This window comes from Capra hircus, chromosome 14 (genome assembly GCF_001704415.2).
Source record: "Capra hircus breed San Clemente chromosome 14, ASM170441v1, whole genome shotgun sequence".
NCBI lineage: Eukaryota > Metazoa > Chordata > Mammalia > Artiodactyla > Bovidae > Capra > Capra hircus.
This window is the reverse complement of record NC_030821.1, coordinates 30,372,830-30,397,449: the sequence shown is the minus strand read 5'-3', so window position 1 is coordinate 30,397,449 and position 24,620 is coordinate 30,372,830. Positions and strand designations below refer to the sequence as shown.

General features: G+C 34.9%; 1 protein-coding gene across 1 annotated transcript in view; it reads left to right on the top strand.

The window, feature by feature from the left end:
- Nucleotides 3,108-24,620, top strand: part of LOC108637477 (CUB and sushi domain-containing protein 3-like) — a 32,588-nt gene continuing 11,075 nt past the window's right edge. Inside the window, exons 1-3 of the mRNA XM_018058091.1 lie at nucleotides 3,108-3,345; nucleotides 7,013-7,339; nucleotides 11,206-11,400. Coding sequence (XP_017913580.1) covers nucleotides 3,108-3,345; nucleotides 7,013-7,339; nucleotides 11,206-11,400 — 760 coding nt within the window. The remainder of the gene's footprint in view (nucleotides 3,346-7,012; nucleotides 7,340-11,205; nucleotides 11,401-24,620) is intronic.

The window sequence follows — 24,620 nt, the reverse complement described above, 5'->3', positions numbered from 1 at the left end:
TAATACCTAGAAGAGAATCTAGCACATCATAGGTCCTCAGATATTTGCAGAATAAATTGAATGACTCAATGTGATGTGAACTATGCAAGTGAGCTTGATTGAACTACAAAGAAATCTGGCAAAATTCATACTTTATTTGGAATTTCAACAGTTATTTAAAAAATTGTTGGAGAGGGTGGACAAAAGATAATTTAGGACATAAGTTATTTCAGTTTGACAAATATATCAAATTGAATTGAATATGTTTTACTGATTTATCCACTGTGAGACCTGGATATACTTATACTGATTATTAAAGCAATAACACTAGAAATCAGCAACAAAATGATAGCCTAGACCCATAAATTTAAAAGCACATTGAAACTGTTTATGATTTAAAGAGGAAATGAAGATGGAAACAATAAACTATTTAGAAGTGAACAACAGCAGCAACAGAAGCTCTAAGTACAGAAGCAGTACTCTGAAGAAAATTTATAGACTAAAAAGCATATTTTTAAGGAAATAAGAAGGGCTGAAAATAAACTAATATAGAAGCAAATCCTAAAACTTAAGCTTAAGAAGGTGGAGAAAGAATAGCAAAATAATGCAAAAGAGTTGAAGTTGAGTAGACTAGTAAATTTGACAATGTTTTGTAAATATGAAGAAAAGAAAACTGGAAGACTAATCACAAATAACTTGGCATTAGGAGTAAGAAAATTAATGATTTATCTTTATAAAGATACATTTAAAGATTGTATAACACAATTCTACCCCTGCTAAACTATCAACTTGGAAATTTTGGAAAATTTCACCTCTCTAACATATGTGTGTGTGTGTGTGTGTGTGTGTGTGTGTGTGTGTGTGATATTATGTTGTTAAATCCTCCCCAATTTTTTTAAATAGGAAAATAACCTTAGAAGATATTGAAATATTGGTCAGATATCTACCTCAAAATCATGCCAGACTCAGTCAGCTTATTTTTTTGGCAAATTCTAACACTCAGGTATCATTTTCTTATTATACAACCTAGCTTAAAAGACTAGTGAATGCTGGAAAATTCCTAATCTTTCTTCGATATGAAGTCTATATAGAAACAGCACAACAAAAATATTTAGACCAAAGGACCAATGTCCCTATGACACAGAAAGAAATAAATATCAAATCAAATCCAGTGTATTAAAGAAATCATGGTAACTATCTATGTTTTCTGCTAAGGATACAAGGGCATTCAAAAATATCTCCAAAATTATTGTTTGATTAAAAAGCATTTTATTGTTATAAAATATACTGGGAGTGTACTGCAATATAAGTTACAATACTTATACAAAGCAACACTACATAGATTTTGTGAAGAGGATTTTTATATTTATGCAAATATGGATGCTTATAATAATATGTATTTTATATGTGTGTGTGTGTATAATTGTAAAAGCATGAGGAAAGAACTAGAAAGATGCATGACAAATTGGTACTGGTTGATTACAGAAGAACCAGGAATGTGTGATCATTGGAGTGTCAAGAGAGATCATAACTTTATCTCAAAGTTTTTTTTTTTTAATGTTAATTTCTGGGTGTTGTTTGAGGATGGCTATGTTAATGCTATCTTCTGTAACTAAAAACCAAAACAATCATCACAATAATCTACAATTAGCCTCGTAACTCCACAATGAAGGTCCTAGATGTTTGAAGTTTCCTTGAGCACATGAAAAGACACTGATGCCAGGAGAAATATCAATACACTCAGATATGCAGATGACACCATCCTTATGGCAGAAAGTGAAGAGGAACTAAAGAGCCTCTTGATGAAAGTGAAAGAGGAGAGTGAAAAAGTTGGCTTAAAGCTCAACATTCAGAAAACTAAGATCATGGCATCCAGTCCCATCACTTCATGGCAAATAGATTGGGAAACAGTGGAAACAGTGGCTGACTTTATTTTTCTGGGCTCCAAAATCACTTCAGATGGTGATTGTAGCCATGAAATTAAAAAACGCTTACTCCTTGGAAGGAAAGTTATGAGCAACCTAGACAGCTTATTAAAAAGCATTACTTCGTCAACAAAGGTCTGTCTAGTTAAGGCTATGGTTTTTCCAATGGTCTTGTATGGATGTGAGAGTTGGACTGTGAAGAAAGCTGAGCACCAAAGAATTGATGCCTTTGAACTGTGGTGTTGGAGAAGACTCTTGAAAGTCCCTTGGACTGCAAGGAGATCCAACCCAGTCCATCCTAAAGGAGATCAGTCTTGGGTGTTCATTGAAAGGACTGATGTTGAAGCTGAAACTCCAATACTTTGGACACCTCATGCAAAGAGCTGACTTATTTGAAAAGACCCTGATGCTGGGAAAGATTGAGAGCAGGAGGAGACGGGGATGACAGAGGATGAGATGGTTGGATGGTATCACCAACTCGATGGACATGGGTTTGGGTGGACTCCGGGAGTTGGTGATGGATAGAGGCCTGGTGTGCTGCAGTTCATGAGATCCCAAAGAGTCAGACACGACTGAGCAACTGAACTGAACTGAGCATATGTTGAAAGGGTGTTTTAATGTGCTCTGAGGAGAATTTTTTTCTTTCAAACTCCTTCAGTTGAATTCACCCAATACACGTTTGTTGAGAAATGTATCAGGGTAATCTGGAATACTAAATTGACCTCTGCTCTAAGGAACTTTACAAGGGGTCTAGTTGGGGAAGGTAATTCAGCCAACAAGTACCTGGAAGAATGGCAGATACTATGTGGAAGGAATTCACTGATTGTTGTAGGAGCACAGAGGCAGAGGATGTTACCCTGTGTTCTAGTTTCAATCTAACAATTTCCTGTATCATGTACAGGTTACAAAAATAAAAGTTTTTGAAATTTGAAGAAAACACATATGTATGTAAATATATATACTATATGTATATAGTATAGACAGAAAATCTGGTATTGTTCATAATTATTCTGTTAGGAACAACCACATAAGCTCTGAAGACCTTTGATTCCCTGTCTTCAAAGTAAGAGAAAAATACTAAGTCTTCCCTAAAGATAATTACATCCTAACCATAGCAAAAGAAGATTAAAATTGGGAGAACATTTTCATCTTTTGCTCTGAAATATCCTAACTATAGAGAATGTATGTCTCTAAATTGACTATATGGATATCATATGCCTGAAACCCTTGAAATCTGACATATCATCTATTGTTACAGAAATTGAAAAAGAAAGTTGTGGTGATCCTGGTACACCCTTATATGGAATTAGGGAAGGTGATGGATTTTCTAACCGTGATGTTTTAAGGTTCGAATGCCAGTTTGGATTTGAATTAATTGGAGAGAAATCCATTGTTTGTCAAGAGAATAACCAATGGTCTGCAAACATACCCATCTGTATCTGTGAGTACCAAATGCTTTGCTTCCAGATAGCATATGTTACCCTGTCCTTGCATATAATTGCTTTTGTAATTAATTGCAAAGAACTGGAACTGTGTAATTATTTTTGAATGAGTAGCACTTTTTGGTACTCTCTTTAACAAGTGTGTTTATGCCAAACTATAAATTTCCTTGCAGATTTAAATAAAGTTAACATAGTTCATTTGGTAATTGCAAAGTATATTTTCCATATGTTCTCATAACACTTTATTGGTGGCATTTTATACTTTATAGATAGCATACTTCTTATGGAAATTATACATCTGAGCTAATTCTAATAGACTCATTTATTTTTAACGAGATAGTACATGCTTATTTGCAATCAGGAACACTTAAAAATATTTAAAGGTTATATTCTATGTATAATGCATTAACTTATTTTTGCTTGTAGATGCTCACACTAATGCATGGTTAAGTGCCATTTATTTATATTGCACAGAATAAAATTCATTAATGTTTATGGCCTACAATATGTTCAGATTAAAATAATGTATTTCTTCAAATACATTGAAGCATTTCAATTTAGCTGAAGCAAAAATATAATTTGTTTATCTGTTGATGTACTTTTAGGTTAAATTAAATTCTATCTTCATTACCAACAAATACAGCTTACCAGGTGTGAATGCAATAATTGAAAACCTGAATTTTAGTTTTCAATACAAATGGTAACATATAAGCTCATAATTATGAAAGTAAAAATAATTTTCTTGTTTAAAAATAATTTTAAAATTTTCTTGTTTTTTATCCATATCCAGCTCTTGTAATAATAATGCTTTTCATTTGTGAAATCCTTTATTCCCTACAAGGGCATTAGCACAAACCTTACTTCAAAATATAACTGACGTTAAAAAAATTTAGCACTTTTCAACACCTGCATTTTATCTAAATTTTAATTTGTGCTGCAAAACACACATTTTCCTTTATTGGAAATGTTGATTCTTTAACATTTTAAAATTCTTTAGCATTTTAAAACATGTACTGAGAACTTTTTAAATGAATAGATGCCAAATATTTCCTAATATTTGAAAAATATTATGCAGAAATTTATATTGCATTTTTTAAAGGTGATAAATAAATTTCTAATAAACATAGATGTCTAATGAACATATGAGGACTCTTCAACACTTTTGCTTTTATAAGTTATGTGGGTCCCTTTTGCAACTAAACTCTGTCAGTATAGCAGGAAATGCATTCATGGACAATAGGAAAATGAAAGTTCAAGATTACATTCAAATAAAATTTCATTTGAAAAAGTAGAATTCAGGCTAGATTTGGCCCACAGACGTTAGTTTCCTAATCTCTGAATTAATGATCTGCATCTGAGGGTGGTGGTGTTTAGTCGCCAAGTCCTCTCCGACTCTTGTGACCCCATGAACTTTAACCTGACAGGCTCCCCTCTTCATGGGATTCTCCAGGCAAAAATACTGGGGTGGGTTGCTATTTCCTTCTCCATGGGATTTCCCTGATCCAGGAATCAAACCTGGATCTCCTGCATTGCAGGCAGATTCTTTACCAACTGAACTATAGGGGAAGCTCTAAGTATATGAGGGAAGACTGACCAAATCTATCATGCTAATCTCCGTTATCAGATTAAGTAGATATCTACACAATACTTTAGGCTTCCCAGGTAAAGAATCTGCCTGCTAATGTAGGAAGTGCAAGAGACATGGGTTCAATCCTTGGGACAGAAAGATCCTCTGGAAAAGGAAATGGCAAGCTATTCTAGTATTCTTGCCCGGGAAATCCGATGGACAGAGGAACCTGGTCATGGAGTCGCAAAAAGTCAGACACAACTAAGTGAGCACACACACGATACAATAGTTTAAACCCTTAATTATATCAAATGCATTTTTTTATGTAACTTCTTTTGATCTAGTGTCATACATCTATGAATTCCATATTAATTTTATGGTAATAACTTAATATTATGCTTAGTAGCCACTTTACTTGTAAAAATTCTCATATCTATTCTTGCCTTTTTATTTTTGCCAAGTTGTGCCAACACATTAGATCAAGTTTCTAAAGATATTATGTTAGGATTTTGATTGAAATTTAAAAGCAATTTCTATATAATTTACATATTTAATATAATGTTTTCTCATTCAGGAACATGGCATCCATGGCACCTCTTTTTTACTTGTAAAATTTCCTGTTCTCAATAAGTTTATAATTTTCTTTGTATGAGTTATTCATATTTTTGTAAGGACTATTTCTAGTCCTTACCTTTTATAGTCCTGTACTTTATAACTTTATTTTTCTTCATAAACTATCTTTCAATTGCATTTTCAAATTAGCTATTGTTGGTTAAAAAAGGAAATTATTACTTGTTACATATTTACCGTATATCAGAATTCAGGGCTTAAGTCTTTTAAAATTGCATAAAGTTTTCTCTAGATTTTCTTAAAGTTTGTTCTAGTCAGCATTATTTAAAATTAGTCTATTAAACACAATATTAGCATCTACTAAAATGATTTAAAATATTTCAATTTTTGATGTAATACGCTACATTAATAGGTTCTGCAATATTAGGCAAAGGTTGTCTTCTTGGAAGAATACCTAGATTTAAAGATTTTGAAGTAAAGTCTTGAAATACCACTAAGCTTTAGATAATGCTGATAGAATCTTCAACTTTACTAGAAGGCAAAGCAGTGCTAATTAAAACACTGTGATATCATTCTTCTTATTAAATAAAAAGGTCAGATAATAACAGTATTCATGCTAGTAGGGGTGTTGCACTATCTAATACATTTTTGTTAGATTTAAGCATAAGATAATACAACTTTTATATACAAGAATTTAGCAAAATATTCTGAGGGCCAAAGTTCACATCCTTTGTCAATAAAGTATGGTAGAAAATTGTATAAATTCAGTTTTGTTTAAAAATATGTAAGAAGAAACACTGGAAAAATATAATACTTTTTTTAAACTATGATTTCCCCTGTGTGATAGATCATTTTTTCTTATCCTTCCTCTGCTTTCTAACTTTTCTGTGTGAACCTTTAAATCAGATTTTTTTTTAAGTTAAAAAAAAAAATCTGCGGGGAAATAAAGCCTAACCTTACTATGATATGAAAATTATTATTTAGTTGTCTTTCCAATGTTAGCCACTAGCGTGTGTAACTCATCTCCTTATCTGTGTTAGAAGCTATCACAGCATTCCATGCCCATGATAGGAATCAAGTTCACCTAGTTATTACCCTTACTGCAAGTTTTCTTCAGGTTGTATCATCCTGGTAATGTTAGTACCTGCATGTTATTTTTGTTTGTTTGTTTTCAATCATTATGTGAGCTTTCTATGGAAATGTCTATATTCTTCTCCAATATGTTTTGAAGTACAGAAAGTAAAACTTTGTACCATACTCTAACATAGACATGATAAATGTCAAAATAAATTGTTATTACTCTAGTTATGTTTTTGTGCATATTTAACATATAGTAATTCAAGGTACTAGTTGCCCTCCCTAATAATGTGCAAACAGTAACAATTTTTTCTGTTTTACAAGACAGATTACATTGTTTAATATTTTTTTCAAACTTCTAATTGGTTATTATAATTATTAACAATGGCAAATTGAGATACTGTATTACTTTTGAACATTTATTATATTTTTTGATTCTCCTATTTTAACAGTTCCTTGCCTCTCTAACTTTACTGCACCAATGGGAACAGTCCTTTCTCCTGATTATCCAGAAGGGTATGGAAATAATTTAAATTGCATCTGGACAATAATCTCTGATCCAGGAAGTCGAATACACCTTTCTTTCAATGACTTTGATCTGGAATCCCAGTTTGACTTCCTTGCTATTAAAGACGGGGACTCTCCAGACTCCCCAATTCTTGGAACCTTTACTGGGGCTGAAGTGCCTTCTCATCTTACTAGCAATAGTCATATACTACGGTTGGAATTTCAAGCTGACCACTCAATGTCAGGACGTGGCTTTAACATCACTTACAACAGTAAGTTTAATTTTTCTGTATAACATATTTCTATAAATTAGAACTAGAAAGGGAATCATACAAAACAGCCCTCTTGTTCCTCAGATAAGGAAATTTGAGCACACCATATGTATAATTTCTATTAGGGTGGTCTTTTAGTCCTTGATTCTAACCATATTTTAATTCATTGTGTCATTTATCCTTTTAAGAGGCATGATATTAAGGAGATATATTTCAAATATAATTTTATATCAGCCAATGTATTAACCCATTTTATGAAATCATATAAGCATAATCTGACATCTACTATATGTATTTCCCTGTTACTGGTATGCAAACATATCTTCCTTCAGGATACTCATAAATCAGTAGAGAATTTTAAACAAATAATGACAACACAGAATTATAATTCCAAAGATAAAATTCACTAGACTATCAAAGTATCACAGAGAAGGAAATTACTAATTTTGGGGCAGTGGATTACTAAATTGACTTAGCAAAGCCACTGTGTGGATGGTACCTTAGTGATTAAGATCAGCTCTAAAATCAGTCTGTGGAACTTCAAATCTTGGCTTTGCTGTAATACATTTTTAGGTTTAACAACAGAGGCTCAGCATTCCCATCAACAAAGTTATATTGAGTTTTTGTAAGGAGTTGTCAATAAAAAAAATAATCAGTGGTTTAGATTTAATAGAATAAGCTAATGTATTGGCTGATATAAATAAATAAGAAAGAAATGAAAAAACTTTTTTGAAGACAAACTGTGGATTATAACCTGGGAGACAGTCTTTCAGAAAGCTCTGAGGACTGTTCCACTGTTAGACGTCAAAGCATAGTTAGGCAATTTTTTGAGACAATATACAAAACAAGTGGTGATTAAGAAGAAGTGATTAAGGAGATTAAGAAGGAATGTTATCTCCTAAAGCGGAGAAGGTGATGGCAACCCACTCCAGTACTCTTGCCTGGAAAATCCCATGGACAAAGGAGCTTGGTAGGCTTCAGTCCATGGCGAGGAGTCGGACCCGACTGAGCGACTTCACTTTCACTTCTCATTTTCTTGCATTAGAGAAGGAAATGGCAGCCCACTCCAGTGTTCTTGCCTGGAGAATCCCAGGGACGAGGGAGCCTTGTGGGCTGCCATCTATGAGGTCGCACAGAGTTAGACACGACTGAAGTGACGCAGCAGCAGCAGCAGTATCTCCTAAGGAGATCTGGTTAATGCAGATGCACAATATACACTGAAGATGAGGAAGGAGGCCCAAGAAGGTGGAGGGAAAAAAAATCTATGTTTAAATATTTATCATGCCATAAAATATGAATTTTATTTAATCAGAGTAGGGTAATGCATGTAAACAATTCATTATATATACCTAATAAATGCTCAATAAACATTAGCAGTTATTGTTTAGTTGCCTTCTGAGCTATTCCCTTGAAAATTCTTGTATTACTGTGCTCATTTTATTATTCTAGTTTTAAGAATTCTTTGAGGTTATTTACCTATTGCCTGTCATCCACATTTTTTGTGTTTCAAAAGGATGAATATTATTTTCCAAAAATAACATGGATAAATATAGAAAAAGAATCACAGAAAGAAAATACCTTATTTTTTTAACAAATGTACATACTGATACTTCTATTTCCACATATTTTACCTGAAGCTATAGAATGTCAGTGATTTTTATTGTTTATGTGCAAAAGTACCACACTCCATTCACCAACTTGATGAGTTAATATTTGTGTCACATTATAATAGAATTTAATTTCCTGCTCTTTGAAAAAAATTGTGCCCTCCTCCCCCAAACCCTTGCCCTAGCGCATTCAGTGCTGAGCTTTGTCAATTAGTAACTAAATGTGGTTATTGTCTTTTCAAGATGACACTCTTAGTGAATACTGGCACTCAAAAGTTGTCAATGTGTAATTGCACATTGTTCAAGTTAATTTAGCTGTGATATGTTATATAGGCCCTCTCTATAAATTAGTTACTTTATCTGTAAGTCCCTTTTAAAATGTTTCATATATATGCATAAATATAGAGAATATATGCATTTTTCTATTTACACTTTTTATGTTGTTGTAAATGCATATATCTAGTTTTTTTTTTTTTTTTTTTTGGCTAAACAGGGATCATAGTTCTCCAACTTTAAAATGAACTCCGGGTCCCGCCAAATCCTAAGCACTTGACTGCCAGGGAATTTCCTTAAATGCATAATGTTTTTAACTTTAATATTTATGGTACCTTGAAGATATTATGGAAATAATTTATTTTGTTCCTTGTTCTATTTTTCTAATAAATGATTTAACCCATTGTATTCAAATTCTTACTCCCATGCTTCCTACTGATTGTTTTTTCCTGAAAAACTATACGGAAGATATTATATTCAGGAGCGACCAGACTTAATCAAAATTATGCTTTTAAAAAGCACAACAGAAAGAAATTAGAAATAAGTGTACATGCAAAATAAATTTTATGCATTTTAGAATTTACTTAATATTATTTTGTATTGAAAGTGAAAGGACTTCCCTGGTGGCTCAGATGGTAAATTGTCTGCCTGCAATGCAGGAGACTCATGTTCGATCCCTGGGTCAGGAAGATCCCTGGAGAAGGAAATGGCAACCCACTCCACTATCCTTGCCTGGAGAATCCCATGGACAGAGGAACCTGGTAGGCTACAGTCCATGGAGGTCGCAAAGAGTCAGACATGACTGAGCTACTTCACTTTCACTTAATATTATTTTGTACTGTTTAACTTAAAAATGAGGAGATGGACAATATAATTATAAAAGTTATGAACAATATCAGTGATGATTTAGTGAAAAATTGAAATAATTGCATGTACTCATGCAGTATGAATATGATATCAAATTGTATATGCCTCATGAAATAGATTTTACTTATTTAGACTTTGCTACTTTAAATATTCTTCCATTTGTATTATACTAATTTAAACACTTACGTTGCAAATTTATAAGGCTCATGTAACCTATAATCTATGAGAAATTTAAGTAAACACATTGTCCTTACAATTCTGCTACTTGCTGGGATGGGGCTAAATACACATCCTGGATGAGACAAGGTGAAAGGAGGTACTGACCCTGAACCAAGAAACTTGCATTCATTTGAGAGACATGAGACAAATGATCCAAGACAGAATATGTTGTGGAGAAAAAATTTAAAGTCAGACCAGGGGACACATTTCAATAGTATCTTGATGATCTGAGGCAAACTAGTAATACTTTTTCTGAATTTCATGTTACTCTTTAGAGTAAATGGCTATCAGGCTGTTCTACATGTTAAATGATGTGATAATGTATAATATCTACAGCTTCTATCACAGCGCCTAGAACATAGTGATTGCAAAAGAATTAGCTCTCTTCCCTTTTCCTAGATGGCAGAGAATAAATGATATGTGGAAAATTATTGGAAAATTGAAAGACTTTCATCCTAGATTGAAACACTTCATGTTAATTCTCACAGTGAGACTCTCTTTATTCCAAATGATGAATCACAACAGAACTTTTCAAGGACCTATAGTCAATCTGTTCTGTATTCACATTAATTGGAATTTGGTTCAGCTTAACCTGGAAATTTTACTTAGATAAAGCTAATGATTTCAAGAAATAAGCAAAAACAATTCTATTTTGAAATGTTGTAATTTTATTGTGCAGTTCTTATTTTAACACCAATACATCTATTACACATCAGAGAGAGAAACAGGTGTGGTCAGAGAAGAGTCTCTCTATTTTGTTTTTTGTTTTGTTTTGTTTTTAATAAGGTCTTTTCTAGTAATGAACATAACTTTTCTAAAAATCAATTTTTATCACCCAGATCCTCAAGGTTCTGTTTCATGCTACTGGTTTGTATGTTTCTCTCTTTTGCTATTCTCAAGCATTTGGACATAATGAGTGTCCTGATCCTGGAATACCGATCAATGCAAGGAGATTTGGGGACAACTTTCAATTAGGAAGTTCGATTTCAGTTATTTGTGAAGAAGGATTTATTAAAACCCAGGGAACAGAAACAATTACATGTATACTTATGGATGGAAAAGTGATGTGGAGTGGCCCAATTCCAAGATGTGGAGGTAAGCACAATGCTCAGTGAAAAATACAATTCCATCATCACAATGCACTAGAAATCATATCAGGAAATGCATTTTTCTGCCAGGACTGTTGTAATCTTAAAATATCATTTAGTATTTTTTCTTTGGACATATAGTATGTAAATTACACATTTAATATTTATTATTTTATCTTTATTATTTTAACTTTTAGAAATCTTTTAGAAACTCCTTTTAAAAGAAGTGCTTATTAAAAGATATACACTAATAAATAGTAAATATTAGTTGCACATGCAGGTTACCTTCAATATATTTCATGATTATAGCTGAGTAAACTTTTTAGTTTCCAGTCATATTTTTCTTGATATTTTAACTATTCATGATATAAATTTATTTTCAAAAATGTATTATTATTAATTACAATGAGTAAGTTTATGCTAAAATACCTGTTAATTAACATGTACAATTTTATAGGAAGTTTACTGAACATTTTTTTAAATTTTGATTTGAATGTAATATAATGTAGTCAAGAATGTTCAAGACAAAATATGTGTTCTGTATGTATAGCATATGTATATATGTGCAGTGTTTGTGAGTATCGATACATCTTTGAACATATATACTCACATAAACTCACAAATCCTTGGTAAAAGGGAAAGGTGATTATCTTAAGGATAATATTATATATCAAGTATTTAGTGTTTCAGTATAGAATCTGTAAGAGTGAATGTGGGTTGGGTTTTAGTTAGAATTGACACAGTAGGAATTAACATTTTGAATTACATTTTCCTCCTACTCTAAGGTTACATAACCATTTTATAAAAAATATATATGAAAGAACTTTTACTAAGACATAGATGAACTAGAATCATTAAACACTTGTCAATAGATCACCATTTAGTGATTTTAGGTGACAATTTTGAGTGGTTTCTTATTTTCTTTGCTTTCCCAAATATTCTTCTTAGCTGTGTCCAGACTGACATTGGACCTTTGTTTTCTCAATTTCTAGCTAATAAATTGGGAATGTTTAATACATAGTTTCTAAAAGTATAACCAATTTAATTGAATAATTCAGCTATTACCTATAAATTTTGAGTTTCATTGAATTGAGCATTTTCATAATGTATCATGATGAAATAATCTAGACCATGCAGTTAAGTTTTCCCCTTAGTGCCTTCAATTAGCACCTCCCTCCTTTTCTAATCACTTCTTCATATTAACATCAGAGGGCCAAACTAGATGACTTCACTGTTCTTTTCCAAACCTCAAATATTATGGGCTTCATAGGGGTTACCCTGACAAGGCTATGACTATGCTATTATGTTTAAAATGCATAATGAATCTGCACAGTGCAGGACTAAAATAAAAGGAGAGAGTTGAAAGTAACATTCAAGTTTTTCCATAATGCTTTGCCCGGAGCTCATCATTCTTTTAACCTAGTGCCCAGCCTAGACTTGGGAAATCAGTCAGGAAAGTCTGCATTAGCATTTGAGGGAAAAGTAGGAGATAAAAGTTTGTTTCAGGAAGAAGGCATAGCATTGGTTCAGTATGATGGGATTGGAAGATAGAGGGATGGGGCTTGATGAATTCAGAGGCCTCTAAATAATGTAATACTTTGTAACAGCACTAAGGAGATTAAAAATTATCCTGTGGCAACAGGAAGCTGCTTCAGTTTAGAGGTGACATGACTTGAGCCCCTCCCAGCACGAGGTTATTTACAGTCTCAGTGGACAAACATAGAGTCCACCTCCAAATAACTGGATCTCACTGAGAGCTCGCTTGGCTAACTTAGGTATTGGTTTAGGTGCTGTTTGGTGCCTGGATGCATGGAGCGGTAAAAAATAATGAGGTTGACATCAAGAGACCATTTGATGAATTGCTACTTTATGTGAGAGAGCAGTTTCAATGAGACTTTTCACCATGAAAAATGAATTGCATTTAACTTTTAAAAAATAAGTGAAACAAAATATTCAGAATTCTCATTTGGCACAGGCCAACAGGGTCTCAGATTCCTAAAGAGAACTTTGTAAATTTTTCAAAGGAGAAGAATATTTTTTTCTGCATATGTGAGTAAAATTACATGCAGTTGACTCACCTGCCAATTTCTGGATCCCACACTAAGTGGGAACATCACTAAGGATAAGACTGGAGCCAGGGAGGGCAGAATGGAAGTGGGCTGGAAGCAGTCTTACCCTGGCACTTGCCAGATTACCTGCCATATCCCAGGCTATGTTTTGAGCCAGTTTCCACTGGATAAAACAGACTACTGTCAGTTCCTGTGTAGCTAACTATGGTGGGTTTCATTTCTAAGACTCTAATTAAGGTTTCTAAAGATTTCCTTTAGTTTTTCCAGAATTCTATTTAGGTACTAACAAAACAAGCCTGAGATTAGCTGAGGAAAGCTTTTTTTTTTTTTTTCTTTTTCTAAATTCATTCTTCTCTCCCTTCTTTCTTTCTGTTTATATATATATATATATATATATATATATATATATTTTTTTTTAGTGCAACTCTTCCTCCCCCATTCCCCAAGTGTCCACATAGCCACTCTAACTCACACAAAGAAATATGTCTGAGAGCCTTCTCTGCCTATAGTCTTTGTTCTTTAGCCTTTTATATTTTGACAAAAAAAGTTTTGCTTATTATTTATTATAGTTTATCCTCTGGGACTCTCTCACAGTTTCCAATATATACTTAATATTTTAGCTGTTTTTTAAATTATCATTGTCTTAAATATTTTATATAGATTAAATATGTACATGTTTATATACTGTAATTAATAGAAATAACCTTCTCTTACAATTGATTTTCTAAACACAAAGAACTACAAAATCAAATGCATTGTGAAAAGTTGCTAATGTGTATGGATTTCTATGGGCTTCCCTGGTTGCTGAGTGGTAAAGAACTCAGCCTGCCAATGCAGGAGATGTGGGTTCAATCCCTGGGTTGGGAAGATCCTGTAGGGAAGGAAATGGCAACCTACTCCAGTATTTTTGCCCAGGAAATCCCATGGACAGTCGAGTCTGATGGCCCATAGTCTGTGTGGTCACTAAACAGACACAATTTAGCAACTGAACAACAACAATGGATTTCTATGTGTTAAAATTAGAAAATAGAAAATAATTTGTTTTCATCAGAATTTACAGAGCAAAGGAGGTCACTGTAAAATGTTTTGATAAGAAAATCCAGGGCTTCAATTCACTTAAAGATTGCTCTCTCCACCCAACTCCTCTCTATCACAATTGTATAGAAATTTAGGCATTATTGGCAAATTAATGATCCACCCATGTCAACCAGTCTTCAATCCTAAAACTGTGGAATATCTTTAAGAAGAAAAGAAACCTTTTATCTGCCACGGACCTTAATAAGGATTGTTCAAACCAAAAGGGAGAGATGAAATCATAATATGTTGCAGTTCTATGATCCCATAGCTGAACTAAGATTTATTTCAGATAGCTTAAATGTAATTGTTAACAGAATTGGGTTATACATTTTATTCATTGACCTAAAGTTCAACCCTGATGCATTAGCTAGGGATAGATTTAGGCTATCTTTTTTAAATTTTGAACTTTTTTCTCTAGAATGGAATGATCAAATTTCTTCATGAGGAAGAAGGATTAGATGCCTTATAAAACCTTGTGATTGTTCAGTTTTGCTGATGGAAAACAGAACACGTTAATTTTTATAATTAGCATTGGAATTATTCACTTTGAATTTCACAAACCGTCTACCTAACTCAATTTAGTAACAATCAATGACTCTTTCACTCACACCTAGACAGTAACCTGAATAAAACTGGCTTTATCTAGGGCCAATCTCTGCATGGAGTCTCCTTCACAGATACATCCTAGAGCCATGATGAATGGTTATCATAGGTCTCCTATAATGGGTTGACACAGGGATTTTCATGATTTTCTACAGAGAAATATTCCTTAAAAAGTGTTCCTGATGCCCATATCGTTTGTCCCTTTTCCTTGCTATGTCTTGTTTTAAATATTTCTATGAGTTTACTGCATATCCAGAACATATTGTTCCAACACTTGCACTCAATTCAAATTCATCTTGATATTTATGCCCTCTAGTGAGCTGAAGCTAAGTGCCATTAGGTGGAGGTTTTGATGGATCTGAGTTCACTAATAGCACTAAACACTCCATGTCATAACCTCAGTGCTTACAAAAGCAACACAATAACAGAAATAAATTAGGTGGGCTGAATAAAACAGTCTGTCCTTTTAAGGATGAGGTATTATTTCTCACTTTTTATAGAGATATGTTTGTTAATAAACATTTCTCTGTTTAACAACAATAATAAACAAGAATGCAAGAATATCATTAACAGCTGACAACGATGTTCCCATTAGCACATACAGTCTCTTCATGCACATTTGAAAGAGCATATTCCAAGAGATAAATGGCTTGAACTAATGGTTACTAAGGCAATTTAATTGGAAATTCAACAGCGGCAACCAGTCCTTTGGGGAGTATGTCAGGTTGCTGGAACAGGTTAGAAGTCATATATCAACCTCCCCTCCCTTTTGAGAAAACACACAAATGTCCCAGGAAACTGGGTGTTCTTACCTATGAACAATGTTCCAGATAGTTATTTTAAGAAAATGCTTTCTGAGTTCCTCATTTTTGTGAATTTGTGTAAATCAGTGAATTTTTTCAGGTCCAATCCTCTGGCACCTAGAGTCCAGCTGGAACATCCTATCCAGAATTGTGCATTTTCCCCCAGAGGGGTAATTTCAACCTCAGTCTACACTGTCCTTTTGACTTTGCACTGACATTCTGCTTATATTTGATTCTTTTTTGTCATCTGGCACTGCAATTTTTCTAATAATTTACCTGCTTGTTGTTGGTGGTGTTATTCAGTCATGTCTGACTTTTTGCAATCCCATGGACTGCAGCCTGCCAGGGTTTCCTGTCCTTCACTACCTAATTTCCAGAAAATGCATTCATAGCATTGTAACTGTGAAGGCTTGGAAATTCATTGTTTGTATACACAGACATTAACTATACCCCTCAATTTTTCTCCAAATTGGAGACCTGGGCATAGAGATGACAGATTATAAAGAGTTTGCCATAGATGCATCAATTGGTGGTATTGTTCCATTACTCAGCCATGTCCAACTCTTTGCAACCTCATGGATAGCAGCACACCAGACTTCACTGTCCTTCACCATCTCCAGGAGCTTGCTGAAACTTATGTCCATTGAGTCAATGATGCCATCCAACTATTTAATCCTCTGTCACTGCCTTCTCCTCATGACCTCAATCTTTCCCAGCATCAGGGTCTTCTCTAGTGAGTCAGCTCTTTGCATCAGATGGCCAAAGTACTGGAACTTCAGCTTCAGCATTAGTCCTTGCAGTGAATATTCAGAGTTGATTCTTTTAAGATTAACTGGTTTGATCTCCTTGCTGTTCAAGGGACTCTCAAGAGTTTTCTGTAGCACCACAGTTCAAAAGCATTAATTATTCAGCACTCAGACCTTTATGGTCTAACTCTCACATCAGTACATGACTACTGAAAAAACGATAACTTTGAGTAGATGCACCTTTGTCAGCAAAGTGATGTCTTTGCTTTTTTAATACACTGTCTAGATTTGTCATAGCTTTTCTTCCAAGGAGCAAATGTCTTTTAATTTCAGGCTGCAGTCACTATCTGCAGTGATTTTGGAGCCCAAGAAAATAAAAACTGTCAGTTTCCCTTTTTTACCCATCTGTTTGCCATTAAGTGATGGGACCAGATGCCATGATCTTAATTTTTGAATGTTGAGTTTTAAACTAGCCTTTTCACTCTCCTCTTTGACATTCATCAGGAGGCTCTTTAGTTCCCCTTTACTGTCTACCATTAGAGTAGTATCATCTGCATATCTGAGGTTGTTGATATTTCTCCCTGCAATCTTGATTCCAGCTTGTGATTCATCTAGCCTGGCATTTCCCATGATGTGCTCTGCCTGTAAGTTAAATAAGCAGGGTGACAATATGCAGCCTTGTCATACTCCTTTCCCAATTTTGAACCAGTCTGTTTCATGTCTGGTTCTAATTGTTGCTTCTTGACCTGCATATGGGTTTCTCCAGAGACAGGTCAGATGGTCTAGTATTCCCACCTCTTGAAAAATTTTCCAGTTTGTCATGATCCACACAGTCAAAATCTTAAGTGTAGTGAGTGAAGTAGGCGTAGATGTTTTTCTGGAATTCTCTTGCTTTTCTATGATCCACTGGATATTGGCAATTTGATCTCTGGTTCCTCTGCCTTTTCTAAATCTAGTTTGTATATATGTAAGTTCTTGGTTCACCTATTCTTGAAGCCTAACTTGAAAGATTTCGAGCATTATCTTCAGTTCAGTTCAGTTGCTCAGTTGTGTCCAACTCTTTTGAGACCCCATGAATTACAGCACACCAGGCCTCCCTGTCCATCACCAACTCCCGGAGTTCACTCAAACTCATGTCCATTGAGTCGGTGATGCCATCCAGCCATCTCATCCTCAGTCATCCCCTTCTCCTCCTGCCCCCAATCCCTCCCAGCATCAGAGTCTTTCCCAGTGAGTCAACTCTTCGCACGAGGTGGCCAAACTACTGGAGCTTCAGCTTTAGCATCAGTCCTTCCAGAGAACACACAGGACTGATCTCTAGCATGTGAAATGAGTGCAATGTGAGGTAGTTTGAACATTCTTTGAAATTCCTCTTCTTTGGGATTGAAATGAAAACTGACTTTTTCCAGTCCTTAGCCACTGCTGAGTTTTCCAAATTTGCTGGTATATATGTTTTAAGAGCATCTTTTAGGATTTGAAATAGCTCAGCCTGAATTCCATTACCTCCACTAGCTTTGTTTGAGTAACGCTTTTTCAGGCCTGCTTGACTTCACACTCCAGAATGTCTGATTCTAGGTGATGACTACACCATCATAGCTGCTATTGTGGCTCAATTGTGTGGCTTAATTTGATTCAGGCTGACTCAAGAACTGAACCAGATTCAAGAAGCAGTAAGTAAGATAGAATTTTTACCTTGATTTTCTTTGAGCTGGGATGCAAAGGTTTTAAACAATGCAGTAACTAGAAAGCATCCCAAATATTTTTCTAAGCTATATTTTCCCCCGTCTCCCATTCAAGGTAGTTGTTACATATAAAAATCAACACCATCTTTGTTATGATCATTTTTTTCCTCTGATGACTACACATACATTTCTCTAATCATTAAGCTGTTCTTCTCTATCTTCTAATTTTCCTTTTCTCAGCCCCATGCTCTTGCTCACATATTTTAGGCCCTTCTCCTCAATACTTAACCCTAAGGTTAGCCAAGACCTACCTATTAACTCCAATGTACTCTGCCCCCAGGAAAGACTAGTTCATCCCATTCTAATGGTTTTGAATTAAAATTCTTTCTCCATAGAAGCTTGGTAAATACAATTTTCCACTTCATTATAAGAAATTATGCATTGGTTTTAAAAAAAGAAATCAAGTTTTTGACCTGTCTTTTCAAACTGCTCTCTAATTTGCATTTCTACTTTATAACTACCTGCTTCTATATTTGCCAGTAATAAACCAGCCAATGAATTTCAGAAACCTTGAAAGAGATACTGTGCCTTGAGATTTAGAATCAAACGAGAAAGTTCTCTTCCTAGGTGTCCAACAGTGAGCACTAAATCATCTAGAGTTTTCCGTAAGACAGTTGGACGTAAATTGTCTTCTATCTCTGTTGTAGTCATAGAAGGAAACTTTTCTTGAGTATAAGGATTTATTATTCATTGATGAATGTCTTTTTAAAAATGCTACTGAACTGCACTCATTCAGACTGAAGAATGAGAAGGATTTATTTGCAGACCAAAAATAAGATTTCTGTTAAAATGTGTTCATAATTTTTCTATAATCTGAAACACATGTTATTTACATTTTAAAATCAAATGTTACTTGATAGTTTAAAACTATAAAATCATTTAACTGTTCATGAAAAAATTTGGACTAATCTAGAAATTTTATACCTTATTACATTTCATTCTAATAAGTATGCTACTCAAGATCATTTTAGTCTCTCTTCTTAGTTTCTCCCCATGTCTGTAATCTCTGTTTATGTCCTAGAGCTTGATCTTGAATATTTTCTTCTGTTTATTTCCACTCATTCTATTCGTAATTTCCATCCAGTCTCCATCCTTAAATAACATGTCTGTGTTGAAGGCTCTCAAATTTCCACCTCCAACCTATTTCTCTGTCTGAAGTCTGGAGTCATCTATTCAACTTCTTCCTCAATATCTCTGCTTAGATGTTTAATAGGCATCTCAAACTTAGCCTGTCCAAAACTAATCAGATTCCCTGGTCATTCCAAATCTGATACTGTCACAGACTTTCACCATCATCATTAATAGCTCATCCATTCTTCCAGTAATTCTAGCAAAAACTCTTAGGAGTAATTTCTGACTCCTTTCTTTCTGTCATAACTGTACACAATCCATCAGAAAAATATGTTAAGCTCTACTTTGAATACTTATTTTCAAAACCCATCTGCTTGTTACTTCCTTAACTGCTGACACTGGTTCAAACAACCATCATCTATGACCTAGATTACAGCAGCAGCCTTCTGACTAGTCTCACTGCTTCTGCTCTCACTTCTATTCAGTTCTGTAGAAATCATTTGTTATTCAGCTTACCTCTGCCCACCTATTAGTTTCTTCATAGTTATTTCTCCTCTAGGACTAATACGTATATACTATCTGCTTCTCTCCCTGTTTTTACCTGGCTGTTTGTCCCCCATGTGCTGCTTGACTATAGATAGCAACACCCACTTTGATATAAAGCAATCCCTTCGACAAAAATGGAAATGGAATATTGGCCTTCTGGATTACGTGGTCATGTTCTTGAATATAATTAGGATGTAATACATTCATTGAACTACATTATAGATAAAGAGGATTACATTTAATAAAATACATTGGAAGAGTCAGATGAATGCTATTGGCTCAAAGCATTTGATTTAATTAAGGATGCTATTAAGACTAACTGAAAGAAAAGTTGTCACTTCCTTGTGAAGACTCATCATAATTTCTAGTATTATTATCATTTTGGCCTCCCTGAGAAGAAAAACAGTAGAAGCAAAATGTATGACTAACAGTGTTTTCAGGCAAAATTTCCTGTTACTTTGGGATTGGCAACCTATACCATACCCGCTAAGGAAAAAGATTTTTTAGTATCCCCCTCCATAAAACCCGAGGTTCAGATACCTCCTTTGTGGTTTACTAAGTGGATTCTGACTTATTTCTCTTAATCATAATACAGCTATCCCACTACCAATTTATATAAGCAACAAAAGAAAAGTAGGAGAGATTGAGATATCTATCTTATCTGTTAATGTCTATGTATCTAATTAAATTGTTAGAGTCAAAGGTTGTTCAGCTTTTACTTTATCTCCTCATAGGAAGGGAGAGGATCTTCTCTTTTCCAGCTGCTGAAATGAATGAAGAAATGAGTCACCAACTACTGGTGCATTATCAGCATCCTCCCCTCCATCCTCCAACATGATCACAGATGCACCTTGGGTGGGTGGGTGGAAGAAATAAGAATTTTAAATTAATTTGGACTAAATGTTTTTAATATTGAAAGTGATGAGAATTTTAGAGGCTGCACCAAACATTTCTTTAAGGAGAATAAGATTTATCAGTGCATGTTTGAAGGCTATATTTAAGGATGAAAGAAGAAAGGGAGAAATTTCTGTTTGTCTTCCATGACTTTCATAATACTCCATAAAATGCTTATTCAGGCAAGAACTTCCTTGTTCTCAGTGGAGAACTCCCTGAAGAACTATGACTTCCTACCCATAATGGGATGTCTGAGAGAATTCCTTGAGTGATTAGGATGGGACTAGAGTCCCTGGGAAAACTGTTTGACAGCAAGACTGGACTTGCTTGCCAATGAACTTACCCTTTGAGAATAAAGGATTTTTTTCTTGAGTCTCAATTAGCCTCAACAGAAAGGAAATCCTTCTCATTCACAGACATTTCACTCTTTGGAGGTAGTTAATTTGAGGGAGCAATTACTGTAACAATCTGATGCATAAACCAGAATATATTTGTGGTTCTCATAGAAAGAATGTATATTCACACGTTTGCCTATTCATATCTAACAATAGACTCTTCTTTTAGTTACATATTAAGGTAGTATTAAATTCCTAGAGGACTACCATAGGGAAAACTAATTTAATAGCAATCTTCAGGAGTTTGCGCCTAATTTCTATAGAGCTGGGCAAGAGAAGAGTAGAAGTTGTTATAGAAACGAAAAGAGGTTCATACCTAGGATTGCTTCTCTGCATTCCTGGCACTTTAATATCTATATTTCTGGCTTTGTCTTTTTACCTAAGATAGAGGTGCAACTTGTTTCCCATAATTTTCCTTGAAGCATCATCCAGTATGCTGAAGACAGAACAGGTGGTTACTTTGTTGTTGTTGTTCTTGTTCAGTCACTCAGTCATGGCCAGCTCTTTGTGACCCCATGAACTGCAGCCTGTCAGGCTTCCCTGTCCTTCACTATTTCCTGGAGTTTGGTCAAACGTATGTCCATTGAATCAATTCTGCACTATGAAGCAAGTTAAAAAAAAAAAAATAAGGAAGGAAATGGAACCCTCCTTGTTTATAATCCCTGAGATCAAAACCTAATCTGTCTTCAGGTCCTTAATCCCCTTCTGAGCACCTGTCATTTCTAAAATGAAAGAACACCAAGATACTGTAGTATTTTTATTCAAAAGACATTTATCTGAATACAGTCTGAAACATTTCTGACTCTTTTATATCTTAAAGCATACTGGGTATCTTGAATTTGTCCATTCTACTTAAAGCAACACAGAAATGAGTCAGTACTCCAGCAAGAATTATTTATAACAGACTTTCTTCAGGCCTTAGAAAAATGAAACAGGATAAATGAATTTTGTCTACTTTATCATTTATGCTTTGCTTTCATTGTTTAAGTAGGGAGGGGGATTAGAGGTGGTAATCTGTATTTCACTAATAGATGGAAATTACCTTTTTATGCCAGGAACCTGAGTGTTTATCCAGGAGAATCTTGGAGCTACAGATTAGCCATATTCTCTTAGATTTTGTCACCATGGTCTGTGAGCCAAGAGTTGTAAAATGACCTGAGGGATTGGAATAGAGTGCGGGTTTTGTTAACAATGCAGATTTCTGGTTCCTACGTTATAATTACTAAATCTGCATTTTAATAAGTTTTTAATATAAACTCTCTCTAGATGTCTGGGCTTCCTTGGTGGCTCAACTGTAAATAATCTGCCTGCTGGTGCAGGAGGCACAGGTTTGATCCCTGAGTCAGGAAGATCCCCTGGAGAAGGCAATGGCAACCCACTCCAGTATTCTCACCTGGGAAATCCCATGGACAGAGGAGCCTGGCAGACTAACACAACTTAGGGACTAAACAACAACAAAATGACACCTGTAGATGTCTAAAAAGCTTTGAAGTCTTCAAAAGCAGTAGCCACCACATGAAACCAAAAGGTATTTTCCTCAGTAACTATAACCTACAGAAACAAAGAACTACTAGATTTTCTCATACAGAATTATTGGACCAAATTTCATGTGCCCTACGCACAGGGATGTTAAATAAGCCAAAATATTGCAGTTTGGAACAGAGAAAGGTTTATTGCATGGGCCAAGCAAGGAGAATGCTTAGCTAACGCTCAAAAGACCTCAGCTTCCTGGTGGTTTTCAGAGAAGAGTTTTTTGTTGTTGTTGTTTTTGTTCTGTTTTTAAGTAATTAATTAAGTTTTGGCTGTGCTGAGTTTTGTTGTTTTACATGGGTTTTCTCTAGTTGTAGATACTGTTTGTTGTGGTGCAGGAGCTTCTCATTGTGGTAGCTTCTCTTGTTGTGGAACACAGGCTCTAGGCACACGTGGTTGTGGCACATGGGTTTAGTTGCTCTGCATGAAGCATGTGGAATCTTCTAGGACCAGGGCTTGAGCCCATGGCCCCTGCATTGGCAGGCAGATTCTTAGTCATTGTGCCATCAGAGAAGTCCCACAGAAGAGTTTCTAGATACAGAATTTGAAGTGAGGGATGTAGGGTCAGTGACTTTCTTCTGATTGGTTGGTGGTGAGGTAACAGAGTGGTCTTTCAGGAATCTTGTGTTCAGCCTGAAGTTACTGTCCTCCTCCTACGAAGGACCTTAGTTCTTACAGAGGAACTCTGAAAGATACACTGTATCCCCTCACTTCCCTGAGCAATAAATTTTAAATTTGCTCTTTGGGACTCAGGGAAGGTCTAGGAGGCTGAAGATTTTTTTGTTTGTTTTTTTGCTTATATTTTCTAAAAACAAGAAATGGGATGCATGTTCCTGAGAAGGCCGTCCAGGGTTCTGCTTGTTTTCGGTATTTCTCACTTCCTTTCTCTGGTCTTTCTGTCTTCCCTCCATAACTCCCATCTTCTATTCATTTTTTTTCTCTTTTAATAGAACTCACCTCTGACAAAATCTCCTTCAAGAACTCTTTTCTAATGCCCTTGAGATTTTACCTGTCTCTTCCCCACATTTCTAGCCTATCTAGCTCAAACATACACTTATTCTACATGTTAGCTATGAATGTCTTCCTTGTATAAACTGTGTGTTTCATGAAGTGAAATATAATGTCACATAAATTTTAAAAAAACTGTATCACCTAGCATGTCATCTTTGGAGAAGGCAATGGCACCCCACTCCAGTACTCTTGCCTGGAAAATCCCATGGGCAGAGGAGCCTGGTGGCTGCGGTCCATGGGGTCGCTAAGAGTCGGACACAACTGAGCAACTTCCCTTTCACGTTTCACTTTCATGCATTGGAGAAGGAAATGGCAACCCACTCCAGTGTTCTTGCCTGGAGAATCCCAGGGACGGGGGAGCCTGGTAGGCTTCCGTCTATGGGGTCGCACAGAGTTGGACACGACTGAAGCAACTTAGCAGCAGCAGCAGCAGCATAATATCTTATATATAGCAAAAGCTAAATAAATGTTTGTTCAGAATAAATACAGAAATAATAAATAAATTAATATCAGGTAAGCACTTAAAATTGTGTGGTTAGAATCTCAGATTTACATTAAAATTGAGTTACTTTGTTTTATCCCCCTAACCATTCATTTCTGTCTTCACTAAACTTATTTTAAGGAGAATAGGTATGCTTAAACAAATGTCTTTCTTAGAAAATTAATCCAATACATCTATCATGAAAATAGTTACTAACTTGGAATTTGAATTTTCCCTTTTCAGTACCTAGATCTGTGTT